The sequence below is a fragment of the Olea europaea genome, chromosome 15, assembly GCF_002742605.1.
Source record: "Olea europaea var. sylvestris chromosome 15, O_europaea_v1, whole genome shotgun sequence".
Taxonomy (NCBI): Eukaryota; Viridiplantae; Streptophyta; class Magnoliopsida; order Lamiales; family Oleaceae; genus Olea; species Olea europaea.
This window is the reverse complement of record NC_036251.1, coordinates 25,599,278-25,616,471: the sequence shown is the minus strand read 5'-3', so window position 1 is coordinate 25,616,471 and position 17,194 is coordinate 25,599,278. Positions and strand designations below refer to the sequence as shown.

The window sequence follows — 17,194 nt, the reverse complement described above, 5'->3', positions numbered from 1 at the left end:
ACTCAAAATGGTATATTGCCTTTTAAATGGTTAGGTACTGTTTCAACTAATTTCGAGTCCATTTCATTTTGTGTTCTCTCATATTCATATGAAAATGAATGAATGCGATTTTTCATTACATTTGGATGCTATAATAGATACAAAGTTCACACGATAATAACCAACGCCATTGTTTCATAAGTAAACTACGTTAAACTTCATTACGAACAAATGCAAGTAATTTAAATTACATTATATTTCAATTATGAGACAATATACTGAACAATAGCTAGTTTAACTTTTACAAGTCTTTTAAAATATTCCTAAATATGATTAACTAATTTTGAAGTGAAATTGAAACTCTGTAATCTAAAATGAAATTCTACTTTTTAAATGTCTAGATGTCCCTTCAACTAATATCGCATCAATTAGACTTTACTATGAACGAAAGTAAGTGACTCAAATTTTATTATATTCTAATTATGAAATAAGATACTCAACAAATTAACTCGTTTAACTTGTGCAAGTTTTTGAAGATGTTTCAAAATATGATTAACTAGTTTAGAATTGAAATCAATACCTATAGTTTTAAACTATCGTGTGCCTTTCAACTATCGGGTATGTTTGACTTTATCTTCACTCATATCAACATAAAAATGAATGAATGCAAGTTTTCATTATATTCGGACATGACGGTCAATACAAACTTAGCATGATTTCCTCTGAATAAACGACTCTAGACTTTCCTATGGTTGAATGCAAGTCACTCAATTTCATTATATTCCAATTATGGGATAAGAAACTCAACAAATTACCTCGTTTATCTTGTATTTCTATGATGTTTCAAAATATTATCGATTAGTTTTGGAGTGAAATCGAGATCCCATGATCCAAAATGTTTGAATGCTGTTTGAATTCATTTTTCGTCGCTCTCATTTGTTTGAATAACTAAACAAAATATCGTTAGTACAATTGGTGGTCTATTTAATTTTGTAAAATAGAAAAATCAATGTGATTGCAAGAAAAATTGTATATGCTATGTGATCCAACTGTCCGAAATAAATTGCACTAACATTTCTGTTAACATTATCTAAACCCCTCACCAGAAAAAACAGAAACGGGAAAATTGCAGCAACGGTCCTTAATCTTTTCATTTTTTGCAGAATTTATCCTAACCTTCATTTTGTGCCAGCGAAGGTCCCTAACCTTTTATAAATATGCACTTGAGGTCCATTTGGACGGAAACCGTCTAAAACACTGTCAGTTGACCGAGAAAATTCTTAAACTATTTGCTACCGCGACGATTTATTAGATGTTGATACTTTTTTTTACGGTGTTTTGGATGATTTTATTGAATATTGATTCCTTAATTTTTTCGATCAACTAACGACATTTTGGATGGTTTCCGTCTAGATGGACCTCATATGCATATTTATGAAAGGTAATGGACCTTCACTTGCACAAAATGAAAGTTAGGATAAAGTCTATAAAAATTGAAAAGATTAGGGACCGCTACTGCAATTTTTCTCAAAAATTAATCGAGTTTCACAAAGGAAGGCTTCGTTGGACGCCTTCATTTAACTCTTATCTTCAACAAAATAACATAGTCATTTTGCTTTCTATTCTTAAAAAGAAAAGGGATTCTTTTAAGTAGAAGGCATAGGCTCTATAAAAAATCATAAACAAGAAATTACATGTTTAGATATATAAAGAGGGCCATTAGCACATTGCGTCCCTACATTGCACCATTATTATAAATAACGTCTATATCTTTCATTTGTTGACATTTTTACCTTTAATTATACATTTGATTGCGCAAAATATCGTTTTCATCCAACTACTCAATATAAGGTTTTAAAAGGACGATTACTATTTAAATAAAACCAAAAAAAATAAAAATAAAGAACTAATTGCAACTATACTCCTAAATTGTTTTAAAAAAATGTAAACGAATCCCAAATAAAATATTAAAAAATTTATCTTTCTTTTCATTCTTCTTTCTATTCCTCCTCCTCCACCTCCACCAATAATTTGTGTGGACCCAATTTGTTTGCCGTTACTGTTTCAAATCCAATTGGAGATGGATAGCCCATGTGGAACATAGATATTCATCCTTAATTCATAAAACATCTTATCCTTCCCCATCAATACCCGAGTTAATTCTCTTAATGGTCACTGAACTTACGTCGATACTCTTTTATTATTCTATGAAATTTAAAATGTCGAGTTTTGTACACTATATTTATTCAAACGCTGGATGTTACTCATCGACATGACATTAGTTTCAAATCGTTGATAGAATTAGTGATGTAACTAAAGGAATGCACATGTGCCGCCCGTCAAGGTTGTTGTTCGTTAAAAAATGTATACCGCAAGCGCACGAATCGTGTAAAAGTAATAAAATGGACAAATGAGTCCAGATTGTCACAATAATGAAATTTAATTTTAATATATTTTTGTAGAATTTTAAATCATTGTTAAAATTATTAAATTAAAAGTTGGATTTTGCAATATTGTATGTTTCATTGTAAAAATTCAAATTTAATTTTTATTCTGATTTTAATAACAAAACACACGATACATTTGCTTAAATTTCAAATGATAAAAATAACTTAAAATTTTTACAATAATAAGTTAAAATTAAATTTAACTATTGTAGAATTGAGTAATCATTTTTCGTGAGATCGACATCTCGGACTCATTTGTCCACTTTAATGAATAACAGGTCGATGTCATTTTTATAATTTTAGTAGTTAAAATCTTATCACATCAAATTTCAGTTAGCAATTGAATACGTTTTTCAAAGTTTAGTAAACAATCGAATGTGTTTTTTAAAATTTAGTGAGCAATCGGAGACGTGACAATTTGTTAACAGTGTAATGAAGTGCCACGTGTGCATTTCATTAGTCACGTCACTAATTCCGTTAACGGTTTGAAACATATGTTATATCAATAGGTAATGTACAATGTTTAGACAAATTTAGGGCCTGTTCGATAATGATTATGAGAATTAATTTTTTGATCATTAGATAGAAAAGTGGGTCCTACCTGTGAATGAAGAAGTAAAAAATGACGATTGAAATAGTGAAATAATGATCAAAAAATTAATTTTTTGGAGAGAAATTACTACCAAACAGGGGTTTAATGATCAAAATTCGTCATTTTAAACTTAAGTGATCGATCAAAGACACGGACACAAGTTCAGTGCCATTGGGACAATTAACTCGAATAATTGGTAATTTGATATGTCTTATTTCTCCTCGAGGGTTTTTTGGGGAGTTAATATTTTTTAAATTAAAAAAAATATATTTTAATTCAATATTCAGGAGCAAAACCCAAATCTAAACCCTAACCATGACGGATCAATTTCTCATCAGCAAATTTCGGTGGCGGCCTCTCGCTGGCGCCAAAAAAACCGTGACCGCAGCATTTTACCAGCTTCAACATTACCATGCCACCGCTACAACCATTAATACCGACGGAGGAAACACTAACGAGGAAAAAAAGACCAACCAATGGCTCACTCTACCGGCGTTCACTCCCACCGTCGATGGTTCATCCATCGCAAAATTACTCTCCGGCCGGACACCGGACACGAAAGCCAGAACTATTACCAATAACATGACGGCGCTTAAATGGATCCTTAAGTGCTGCCCTCAACTCCCCAGGTCCCTTGTTCACAAGCTCTTTAGACTAAGACAGGTGCATTTTCTCAAACATACACAAACAAACACATACACACATTGAAGCTTGAGCCGAGCAGGTGATCGTTCGCGTCGGCTCATTTGTGAAACGAGCTCAAATCCATGAAGATGCTTGATTGTTGATAATTCAGGAAAAAACCAGTTATTTCTGTATATTAAAAACTAATGCATTTCATGAATTTGATTGACGCATTATCACAACAAAAATAATAAATAATGATAAATGATAATAGAAATGCAATTATAAACTAAGGAAGTGATTAGTATTCATTTTTTAATTTTTTTCAATTGGTGTAAAATAAAATGTATCCAAAATTTATATCAAGATTTGACTTTATTCAATTCTTCAACTCGTGTGCTTGTTCATGAACTAGCCTGCACTGGCAATTGAATGAACTTGCTAGCTAACTCGGCAGTCTGAACTGAGGGGATCTTACATATACATATCAACCCGCATATGTTTAACCTATTTCTTTCCTTTTGCATTTTACATCAGGTTCGAAAAGAATACTTAGCTGAAGAAACTAAGTCATGTCAACTCAAAAGGGTAAAACAGTGATTCATAAATATGATTTTCATGTCATTTATTTATATTGTTATTCAAAAAGGTTTATTTTACCCTCCTTTGATGCAAGCACCATTTTTATGTTCGACAATTTTGTGTTTTTTGAAGGTAGGAGCCAAGGATCTGATGGACATTGGTGATATAATATTCCTTCCAACAACAATTGATGTAAAGTCTCGCTCAACAAAACATGAGAATGAGAACCTTTGTAATGAAGGAATGAAGTTTATCCGTGGCCTTGAATTATTTAAGGTATTAATCTCTGTAAACTGTTTCAGTAGCATATGCTGTCAGATGCTTAGGTTTCTTTAGATTGTGCTACAACTATTTGGAAAGTCTAATTTCCTTGCACACCGTCCAGGATTCAGCAATAATTGTGATCAATAAACCACCTGGAATGCCTGTACAGGTAAATTATAAGTTTGCACTGATCAGTTCGAAACTGCCACTGTTGACATTTTCTTCACGGTTAAAGAAATTTCTGTTTAGGGTGGCATTGGGATAAAGAGAAGTTTAGACGAATTGGCTGCCAAGTATTTGCTATATGACTATACGGAGTCTCCTCGCCTGGTAAGTTCTACAAGTTTTTGATGTAGAAGGGAAAAGAGAAGAGAAAGGAAGAAGACACAGAGAAAAATGTTGAGACAAATTTCTTTATCATTGGATATATAATATCAATTGTCTATTTTATTCAACAATACTAGTTATACTTACGTAACGAAAATAGGAAGTTCCAAAATAGCATAATGGAGAAAATTTTCTTACTCAAAACTAATAATTATTACAAGAAAATAGAAAGTACGTGAAATGTATGTTTAAGATTATACTGCTTTTAGGTCAAGTTGATATTGGCCCAACTAGGTTGCACGTTTGAGATTGGTGGCTACTACCTTCTCCATTGAACCCACATCTTTATGTTGATACGTGCATTTGAATATGCATGTACTATTCCATGCATGTATGAATAATAGATATTTCGCCAAGTTTAATCTAGGAACTGTAAAATGAAATTGCAGTGAAAAATGTTTTATGATAGTTTGATCTTGCACTTATATATTTTTCCATGCAAAATCAATTCTGCTTCCAATTGAATGAATCCTGGAACTGAGCATATATCCTTCATGATTCACAAGCCACAAAGTTCATGAGCTGGTTAAAGTAATATCAGTGATCATACAATTTTCCTATGTTAATATCTTTCACTGCAATTTTTTCTAATTCTCTGTTGGTTGCAATATTTTTTCAGTATTTAATCTTTCGTTGCGTGTATTATTGAGGACAACTTGTTCTGTTTTAGGTTCACAGACTTGATAGAGACAGCAGTGGCATATTAGTGATGGGAAGGACACTATTAAGTGCTACCATTCTGCATTCAATCTTCCGAGAGAAAACTTTTGGAGCATCGGATGATGTGTGTAATTTTCTTTGATCTCTGATTCTTGTTGTGAAGGCTTAACTAACTCCATGTCTGGTTGATCCTTTCATGTCTTAAAGGTTCTTGAGAGTAAAAGATCCTTGCAAAAGCGCTATTGGGCACTTGTTATTGGATCTCCTAGACGTGCTGGAGGATTAATCTCAGTACCATTAGGAAAGGTGCATTTCTTTTTTGTAGTAATCTCTTTTAGAAGAATCGTCAATTTTGGAGTTTTTGCTATGTCGATTGTTATATGTTCTTGCTCCATATATTCTTTCTCCAACTAACTTGTCAAGAGAAGCTTTTCTAATGCCCAAATAATTTCATTTGATAAAAGCTCTAATGCTGACAAGCATTTGAACAATTTAAGAAAATCAGCTTTGTATAAAGGACCAGTTCAGAAAATTCAACATAAGATGAATCTTTTAGTGTTTATCCTTCTAAATCCAAAAAACAATCATATAGAACAGAGTTTATAGATTGTCTTAGAAGGTAGGAGCAGTACTTTTTGGTGGATGTTCCTTTTGACTTTTCAGATGCACCTAAACATTCACATGCATTGGAGGTTTACTACTGAGGCATAACTTGTACTATTTTCAGCCTGAACAACTTGTATCTTCGACTTACTTCTGTTGTTTTTGCAAAAAAATTAGGTGGTGATTGACGATGGAAAGTCTGAGAAGATTACTGTAGTCGACAAATTCCACATGTCAGCACAGCATGCTGTGACAGAATATCGAGTCATTTCATCTTCATCTTGTGGTTCGTTTACAGTGCCTTCAGAAATTTTGTAATATACTGTTCAAGAAGTAAATTCAAAAAATTGTTTCCAAAATTGTCACTATATGCTGCCAGTAATCTAATGTCTTTTTTCAAAGTCATTTCTCCACTACTTTTCAGATGAGTGGCCGAATTATTTTGTTTTCAGGAAAGAGTTATAGGTAGTTTAATTACTTTCCCTAAACTTTTTATTTCCGAATATGTTTGGTTAATTTAATTTTTTTCTTTATTTGAAGTAAAAAAAAAGTTAATAATTTGAAACTCTTAACATTACTGCCGAAATTCGTAACTTCATTTTTTTTCTTTTTATCAATTTGAACCAATAACAGAATTACTTATTTTAAAACCTTTTTTAGTTATTTACTTGACCTCAATAGAACTTGCTCGTTGTTTATAGGTTTCTTGGGGGAGATGGGGTTGTTTCCATTTGTAGTTTGATGCTTTGTTTCTACCGGTTTCTGTTGTTTAATCATAAAAGTTTTATGTTCTTGTTTCCTAATATAGTGATAAAACTGCAGGTTACACATGGCTAGAGTTGTCTCCACTTACTGGAAGAAAGCATCAGGTCTTGATTACTGCTGTATTCACCCATGATTTTAAAGCATCTCATATGGCTTAAGCATGTTAATCTGATTCCTCCTCTTGATTTTTGCTATTATTTGATAGCTGCGTGTTCACTGTGCCGAGGTTTTGGGGACACCAATAGTCGGAGACTACAAGTATGGGTGGCAAGCTCATAAGAAATCAAAACATATCTTCGTTAATTCAGATTGCCAACTGGAAGAGAAAAATTCCAAGGGAAAATCGGATCCTTTTGGCCTCGATTTGGAGAATGGAAGTATCTCTGATAAACATTTTCGTCTTCATCTTCATTGTAAGCAGATGCTGTTGCCGAACATTGCTCAGGTTTTGCGACGTGACAATCCAGATTCGGATTTTGATTCTAAAACTGTAGAAAGCATCACGATAGATGCTGATTTGCCTCCACACATGCAAAGAAGTTGGGACTTGCTGAATTGATATTTTCTTGAACTCTTGTAATTCTAATTGTATCAGATTCCATTTTCCTTGCATATCGTAGAGTTAGTTGGCCATTTTGTCCCCTTAGGCAGGTTACAGCTCGTAAAACAGATTATTTTCCCCAGGTAGCTCGAAATATATGAATCCCATGTTCGGCATAATTAATCTCTCGTTGATATCGTCATGTATGTAGGTATTAGTCACTTGCGAGCGTAGCATTGTATCTACCATTTTTCCAATGTAAGGGCAACATACTGTTTCATATTTCAACATGGACGATGCTACATGCATCGAATTTTTTTACCTATCACTCACAACAGGGGTGGGGATCATATGTAGGCATTTTTAAATTCACGCGGAGCCCGCATGCATTGTGAGAGGGAGACACCATTTGATATTCCGATTCGGTACATATGGAATAATCCTTTTAACATATGTGGCATCAAGAAACTTGGCATTGAGTGTACAGAAATTTGTACCAATGTGTGGAGCTAATTCGAGAAGTGAAAAACATGTTTCCTTGGAGATAAAATCAAGAATCAGTATTTCACACAAAGAACACAGTTTAATCTTCGAGAAATGTTGCCATTCGACAGGTATCATTTATCATTGGATAATGCTATTCATCAAACAACCAAGAGATCAACGTCACTTAATATTTGTGATAGGTAAGCAGAAACACAATGGTTGTACAAAAATGACTCCATCAACCAGTATTTTCAGTTGAGTAACCCCTCCATTCAATGACAATATTTTCAGCCGCCAAAAGACCTAATCAGACCTACTGAAGCTTCCCCATGGCATATCCCTTGTGCATAAAAGAAAGAGAACCAGCTAAGGATCTCATTTAACTATCACGTGTTTAAAGTATCTTACTGGATATCCTTGTGTCATGTTCAGAATATCACTAAGAGAAAGACGAAATATTCAAATGCTAGGCAAAAAAAGAGATGCATAATAGAAAAAAACTAAATGCATAATAGAAAAAAAACTAAGTGTTGAGATACACACGCAGGGGAAAGGACTATGACAATGCCAATTGGATTTAGAAATAAAGTGGTTCACTCCAAAAAGGGCAATACTGCATCACTGGAGAAGAAAAACCACCAAAAGAGAGAAGATCATTTTTAGATACAAATTTTGGCAATTTTTTGTGTGCGTTTTTCCCAGAAAATCAGGAAGCCAGTAATCAGAGAAAATGGGGGCATATAATAAATTCTAAAACCCAAACTATGTTATGTAAGGAATTTTAAACGATCATGTGGGCTTATATGTGTAAATTGTTGTGCATTAAATTAAAAGCTATCGAATTCGGTTGAGTCTATTTAAAGTGATCTAATAAGGTTTCAATTTTGGACCGTTACGCATCCAATTAAAGTGTGGATTTACATATGTGTAGAGATCGGGCCCAATACATCTAATTCTAAGATGGGTCGAATTAGTTCAAAAGGGCATCTTTATATAAATACGGTTATGGTTCCTAGATCATACGTACGTATTATTCATTCCCTCCTACATCCCATTACAGAGAGAAAAAAGGAGATTACGTGTAGATTTGGAAGACAAAATCGAGAAATTCAATCATTGCATTAACTATGTCTGATTCAGATACACTTTCGCTATATTTATGTATTTTTTGATGATTTAACATGAAAGATCCGGTAGTTTAAGATAATAAATTATCCTATAAGTGGTATCAGAGTCTTTTCATGTTGAATCATTGAGAATCAAAGATTTTAATTTGGTTCTTGCAATATTTTGAAGTTTTCAGATTTGACAATTTTGGATCTAGTTTTGTTGAATTTGAAAATTATTCTGTATGTTTTTCTTGGTTATCTTTTCATAATTTTGGATTAGAATTGGTTTGAGGAATTTCTGGTTAAAATATATTTGGAGTACAGATTTTGTAATAAAAAAAAAGGGGGATTTTTTTTTTCCACAGCGAGCAGTGACGCCGCTGTCGTTGCGTGGGCCAGCAGCGCCGGGCGTGCTAGGCCAGCGCTACTCCACTAGGGTGGCGCGCGCGCACACACACACACATTATTATTTGATTTGGGGGTGGAGGCTTCCTCTGTGTGTGTGTGTGTGTGTGTGTGTGTGTGTGTGTGTGTGTGTGTGTGTGTGTATATATATATATATATATATATTATTATTTTTTTTTTTTGTTCTCAGTTTATGTGGATTTGGGGGCGGGGGCTTTCTCTGTAAATTAGATAATTTGAGCCCCTGACTACAATTAGGCTTAGCGTTTTAAAATTAAGATTTCAGTCTCTAATATTTTAAAAGTACATCCAATTTGGGCCTTTAAGTTTTGAATTTAATAATTCAGTCCATAAGGTTTAAAATTAATTAATTCGGACCATTAAAGTTCTGAATTTTATAGGGATGTCAATGAGTCGAATCGAGTCGGTTCACGAGCCAAAACTCGAGGTCGGGTAAACTAAGTGGGTTTTTTTTTCGAGCCCGAGCTTTTGGCTCGGACCTTTAGGCTCACTTTTTTAACCTTTTTGAAAAAAAAAATTAATGGTTGCGACTGCCTCTTAAGGCAGCATTTAGCTGCCTATTTTTTTTTAGGCTCCCGGGCTGGCTCGGGCTCGGCTCGGCCCGTCCTCCCAAAAAGAACCAAGCCTCGAGCCAAGCCGGCTCGGGAAAAGAGCTATGGGCAGTTCGAGCGGACGAGCCGAATTGTCATCCCTAGAATTTTATAATTAAAGCCCTCAAACTTTAATTATTAATTCAAATTGGTCCCCAAAGTTTATAATTAATTCAAATTGACTCCAAAGTTTCAAATTTTCAAAATTTGATCCCTAAAGTTTTGAATTGATCAATTTTTGGCCACTAAAATTTTAAATCTGTTCTAATTGATCCTCTAAAATTTTGAATTCATTAATTATGGTCCCTAAAGTTTCAAGTTTATTGATTTCAACCCCTAAAGTTTGGAATTAATTAATTTTGCCCCCAATAAAGTTTTGAATTATTAATCCTAAGTCCCTTAAATTTTAAAACTAAGTCAAATATGCAAAATTGGTAATTCTTTTTTCTCAAATCTTGGTACTAAGGACTCTTTTTTAGGAGATATAATATTCGAAAGTTGGTTAATTGAAGCAACATGTTGCCAAAGCAATCTCTCTTGTGAAAATTGACTAACTTAGAATATTAAAATGTGTTTGTACATGTGTTAGTCGTGAAAATATTGGTCGGCCCAAAGGAAGGTCAATATTTAGCCGAATACACGTGCACCTGTGGTGATAAACATGTGACGATTATTTGGTTTAATGTGTGATCAATAAATCGGTCCAAAGAAAGGTTTATTGATTGACACATTGTTTTATTCTCAATGTTTGATCACTACACCAAGAGTACCATTTACAAGTCAATATTTCTGTCCAAAGACTAGATATTGATGTTGTGCTAGGTATCTTATGATGGGCTCTACCACTATTTGAGATTATTATTATTTGCATATTAAGGATATCAATGTGACCTATTCGTAATAATTGTTTTCTAATTCAGTTTCGAGCTCTGCTGCTAATATCCCTACTAGCATCAACTCAATTCCAATTCTTAATGGCACAAGCTTAAAGGTATGGCAAGAGAATGTATTCATTATTCTCGGAGTCATGGACCTAGACCTTGCTTTACGGGTCGATCAACCTGCTACACTTACTGATAAGAGTATCTCTGATGACAAGAAGGAGATGGAAAAATGGGAACGATCGAATCGCATAAGTTTAGTGATCATGAAGCGTGCTATTCTAGAAGTATTTCGGAGCACTATGTTCGATAAGGTGACCACGGCTAAGGGTTTCCTTAAAAATCTTGAAAAGATATTTGCCAAGAATGAAAATGCTGAAACTAGTACACTTTTGGCAAACCTTACTTCAATGAGGTATAAAGAAAAAGATAAAACCAATTGATAAGGAAGCTGCGGGTATATCATCACAAAAGAAATATCAGAAGGAACAAACTGAAGGTGGTTGTTTCTTTTGTGGAGCTACAAGTTATAAGAAGAAGAATTGTACCAATTATCATGCGTGACGTGTGAAGAAAGGTATTCTTCTTCATTTGGTTTATTCTGAGATTAATATAACTAGGGTATCTAGACACACATGGTGGATAGATTCTGGTGCAACAACTCACATCAGTGTGTCTATGCAAGGTTGCCTGAGTTGCCAAAATTAAGTGATTGTAAAAGATACATCTATATTGGTGATGGCAAGACGGTGAAACTAGAGGCAATAGGAAAATTTAAATTATTGTTAAAGACTGGACTTTATTTGGATTTGATGAAATATTTATTGTGCCGTCTTTTAGATGGAATTTGATTTCTATTTCTATTTTAAACAAATCCAGTTATTCTTGTTCATTTGGAAATGGAAAATTTAGTTTGTTTCATGATTAAAAATTGGTTGGTTTCGGTTCTTTATCAGGTTACAATAATCTTTATTCAATTGATACAATTGCTTTTTTTTAATGAATCCTTGCATGTTAGTACTCAAGGTGTAAAGCGAAAATTAATCGACGAGAATTCTGCCTCGTTGTGGCACAAGAGATCACATCTCCAAAAGGAGAAGTGAGAGCCTTGTGTCTGACGAAATTCTCGATCCTCTTGACTCCACAGATTATGATTTGTGTGCTACGAAATATTTTCTTTCGATTTAAATCACCGCAAGTGTACGATTCGTTAACAAGTAATAAAGTGGATTAATTGAGTCCGAATATCGTCCCATAGAGATTGATTAGTTTAATTTTACCTAACTTGGCCTTAACCGAAACTGATTTGTCAAACGTGAATTGTAGTGACTTAAATTAACCTTACTTGGACTAAATATGCAAATATGTATGATTTGAATGAACTAAAATGCAAAGTGAATGTGTTGATTGTAAGTTGGTGTACTCAATGAATATAAAAGCGCATTAGGATCACGAATCCCCAAACAATGCTCAATTTAACCTTAATTCCACACTTTGACAACACCATGACATTTTAAAGAATCAATACTCCTAAATCTATCCAACATCTCTCTCAAGACGAATTGAACCTATTCTCATACACCACCAGCCTATATCTTTATGACGGATGCAAATATATGAGGATGCATGTAGTTTTGTGAGTACTTAGAGAGATTCACGCAAAGCATAAGGGTATATTTCTATCCCCTATCGGACCCTACGATGATTTATACCTTGTCGAATTTATTTCTCTTCTTTCGAATAGATGAAACAAACCACCAAAACTCACAAAATTACGGGCCCATAATCATGGAAGTAATTAAATGCATATAAATCATTCAAAACAATCAATACATGTTTTTTGTCAAAATACGGAACAAAGAATTAAATATCACGTTACAAGGTTCATCGATCTCTTAGTATATATTTTTCTAGCCTAGCATGATGGGAAGAAGAACACAACAACAAGAATCAAGAAAAGACATCATCCAATCGCCCTTTGATTTGAAATCTTGAATCTTGGAATGAATCCTCTCGTTCTTGCCTTCTTTTTTCTCTTCAAATCCTCCCAAAATAATGTATAATGCGTGGTGTCTATTTTTGGACGTCCCTAGGGCTTTAAAAGACTCCTAAAATTTGTTTCTATAAGAGTTTTAATTAGAAAAGGAAATCAGAAAATTTTCACCTTGATTGGCCTGGACTGTCGCTCAGGCAAAACCCAGGCTGTCGCCCAGGCCAATATTTATTCTCGATAATAAGAAAAACATATGGGGCGATCGCCCGATTTTTATAACTGGGTTGTTGCCCAGGCAAAATTTCTTCCATATTTTGCATTTTACCCCCCCGAAGTCGATTTTTGATTCTTTCATGCCCTTTCTCTTGCAATTTCAACTCTTTAACTTTCATTTGCATCCAATTGAACCCATAACATCTTTAATCTTCATTTTGTGATCCGACTCGACTATTAAAATATTACAATTTAGTCCTCATACTTTGAAATTTTTTTCCTTTTTGGTTCTTTTTCGTTTCTTTTCTCTTGAATTCCACCATATTCGTCAATATAGTCTTACAAAACATAATTATATAAAATTAAGCCATAATTCAAACTCTTTGATCATAACTAAGTCATGTTTGTGAACTAAATAAGTGTGTAAAAACACACTTATCACTGTGTGTCAACTGTATATAGGGAAAACAAACCAAAAGGAGATTTCAAGCCAATAGGACTTCGGACGTCTTAGAACTTATACATTCGGATATTTGTGGACCATTCCCTACGGGTTCTTGGAATAGTCAACAATCTTTATAACGCTCATAGACGACTTTTCAAAATATGGCTATATATATCTCATTCATGAAAAATCACAGTCGCTGGATGTGTTCAAAAATTATAAAGCCGAAGTTGAGAACCAACTCGACAAAAGAATTAAAAGCGTCAGATCTGACCGTGGGGGTGGATATACTATGGCAGATATAACGGTTCAGATGAACAATGTCCAGGAACATTTGCTAAATTCCTAGAGGAATATGGTATCGTCCCACAGTACACTATGCTGGGTATGCCCACTATTAAATTTTGTTGCTGAGAAACGAAACAGAACGCTTAAGGACATGGTAAGGGGTATGATTAGTCATTCTACCTTACCAGAATCTCTCTGGGGTCAAGCATTAAAACCGCAGCGTATATACTCAACAGAGTTCCAACTAAGGCCACTGATAAAACCCCATATGAGCTTTGGACAGGCAAGAAACCTAGTTTGAAACACATACACATTTGAGGGTGTCCAATTGAGGTAAGGCCCTATAAGCAAAATGAAAAGAAACTGGATGCAATGACCATCAATTGCTATTTTATTGGATATTCTGAAAAGTCTAAGGTTTCAAGTTTTATGATTCCACAACTAAGGCAATTTTTTAGACAGAAAATGCTTGGTTCTTTGAGGATGTTGAGTTTGCGGGGGGAGAAAGGGTCACAGGCTTTGTCTTTGATGATGAATATGTTGAAATTCCTCCAATTACCATTGACAACGATCAGGTTTCTATCCTTGAAATTGTTCAAAAAGCAACTTCGGATCTAGACAATGTCATACCTCCCTCTCAAGATCAACAAATTGTTCCAGAAGAACAAACTTTACAGTCTCAAGAACCAATGTCATTAAGAAGATCCACTAGAGAGAGGAGAAGTGCAGTTTCAGATGATTATATCGTATTTCTCCAAGTACATGAAGTTGACATTGGAATGGTGGAAGATGATCCGATCAACTTCCATCAAGCCATGGAAAGTTCTAACTCTCAAAAGTGGCTCGATGCCATGAATGAAGAGATAAAGTCCATGAAGAACAATAAAGTTTGGGATCTCATTCCATTGCCTGAAGGTGCGAAACCCATTGGTTGCAAATGAATATTTAAGACCAAGAGGGATTCAAAGGGTGATGTAGAGAGTTATAAGGCTCGTCTTGTCGCAAAGGGCTTTACACAGAAAGAAGACATCGATTATAAAGAGACTTTCTCTCCGGTTTCTTCAAAAGACTCTTTTAGGACTATAATGGCATTGGTAGCACATTTCGATCTTGAGTTACATCAGATGGATGTTAAGACAGCGTTTCTTAATGGTGACATTGATGAAACAATTGATGAAACAATTTATATGGTACAACCAGAAAACTTTGTATCGAATGATGCAAAGCAAATGATTTGTAAATTAAAGAAATCCATCTATGGACTTAAATAAGTGTCTCGTCAATGGTATTACAAGTTTCATCAAGTGATCATCTCATTTGGTTTTGAGATGAATTTGGTCAATAATTGTATATACCACAAGTTCAGTGGGAGCAAGTATATTTTCCTGGTTTTATATGTCGATGACATATTGTTTACCAGCAACGATATAAGCTTATTGCAGGAAATCAAGAGATTTCTAGCAAAGAATTTTAAGATAACAGATTTTGGTGACGCCTCTTTTGTATTAGAAATTCTAATACACCGAGATCGTTCTCGGGGTATTCTTGGATTATCACAAAAAAACTATATCGAAAAGGTACTTAAAATATATGGCATGCAAGATTGTAAACCAGGTGACACCCCTGTGGCTAAAAGAGACAAGTTTAGTTTAAGTCAGTGCCCTAAAAATGACTTTGAAATTAAAGAAATGCAAAAAAATTCTTATTTCTCAGCTATAGGGAGTCTGATATATGCTCAGATTTGTACGCGTTCGAATATAGCGTACATTATTGGGATGCTAGGGAGATATTTAAGTAACCCGGGAATGGATCATTAGAAAGTAGCCAAACGAGTCATGCGGTATTTATAGAGAACAAAAGACTATATGCTTATATACAAGAGATGAGATCAGTTGGAGATCATCAGTTATTTTGATTCTGATTTTATGGGATGCTAAGATAGTAGGAGATCCACTGCTATGAGGCATCAAATCGTGGAATATGGCTACGAGATTTTGTCACTTGGCTGCATATTGTGGACAATATAGAAAGACCATTCAAGATATTTTATGACAATAAATTAGCAGTGTTGTATTTCAATAACAACAGGAGCTTGACAAAGTCTAAACATATAGAGATCAAGTTCCTGACTGTTAAAGAAAGAGTTCAGAGTGGATAAGTGTCAATAGAGCATATTGGAACAAACTTCATGATTGCGGATCCGCTCATTACGAAATTGATACTCAAGGTCTTTCATGAGCACACTGCTCATATGGGCAAAATGTCTCTTGACGATATTTAATTTCAGTGGGAGTTTGCATTTTTTGTGCTAGACACCTATACTAACATTTTGGATATGGCTTAAGGTTAAAGTTATTTTTGGTCATAAGGTTTATTTGGTTTATTATCTCTGAATTTGTTTAAAATGATCTCACTAAGGTATTAAGGTGGACCAGTTGGAAATAGGCATGTTACGGATCACATCACGTGTAATTTCCATGCTATACATCCATGCTTGATCCATGTCATTTGGTTGCATCAATATACGTGACCATTGATGGGTTTAGCTACATGAAAATAGTGAAAGCCGCTTTAATCTTATGATGATATGATTGACGGACATGATTGTTTAGGGATGCATTCAGTAATGATAGCAAAATTCTGAGTACTCTTAGGTTATATTTAATGCACAATAATAAGGTGACACATATAGTCCAAGTGGAAGATTGTAAGGAATTTTAAATGATGGTGTGGGCTTATATGTGTAAATTGTTGTGTATTAAATTAAAGGCCATCGAATTCGGTTGAGCCCATTTAAAGTATCTAATAAGGCTTCAATTTTGGACCGTTACACATCCAATTAAAGTGTGGATTACATATGTGTAGAAATCGGGATCAATACACCTAATTCTATGATGAGTCGAATTAGGTCAAAAGGGCATCGCTATATAAATACGGTTATGGTCCCCAGATCACACGTACGTATTATTCATTCTCTTCTGCATCCCATAACAGAGAGAAAAAAAAGAGATTGCATGTAGATTTGGAAGATAAAATCGAGAAATTCAATCATTGTATTAACCATGTCTGATTGAGGTACGCTTCCGCTACAATTCATGAATTTCTTGATGATCCAACATGAAAAATCCAGTGATTTAAAGTAATAAATTATCCTACATGTTAAGTGCATATTAGTAAATGGAAAGGCAAGTCTTTTAGGTAAAATTTATCTTACCGTCATAGACTAACAAATTGAGGTCATGATAGTAGGAAACAACCACTAAGAAGAGCAAATTTGATAACAATTCAAGAACAAAACCGTGAGCTACCAGAAGAGGCG

At 34.3% G+C, this 17,194-nt stretch overlaps 1 protein-coding gene across 1 annotated transcript; it reads left to right on the top strand.

The window, feature by feature from the left end:
- Window positions 1-3,316: 3,316 nt before the first annotated feature.
- On the top strand, window positions 3,317-7,746 carry LOC111410638 (RNA pseudouridine synthase 4, mitochondrial). The gene is made up of 10 exons (XM_023041076.1): window positions 3,317-3,681; window positions 4,180-4,230; window positions 4,357-4,500; window positions 4,610-4,657; window positions 4,738-4,818; window positions 5,546-5,659; window positions 5,743-5,841; window positions 6,316-6,424; window positions 6,961-7,007; window positions 7,109-7,746. The coding sequence occupies exons 1-10, from the start codon at window positions 3,334-3,336 to the stop codon at window positions 7,460-7,462; spliced, it is 1,395 nt and encodes a 464-aa protein (XP_022896844.1). The 5' UTR covers window positions 3,317-3,333; the 3' UTR covers window positions 7,463-7,746.
- Window positions 7,747-17,194: the final 9,448 nt, after the last annotated feature.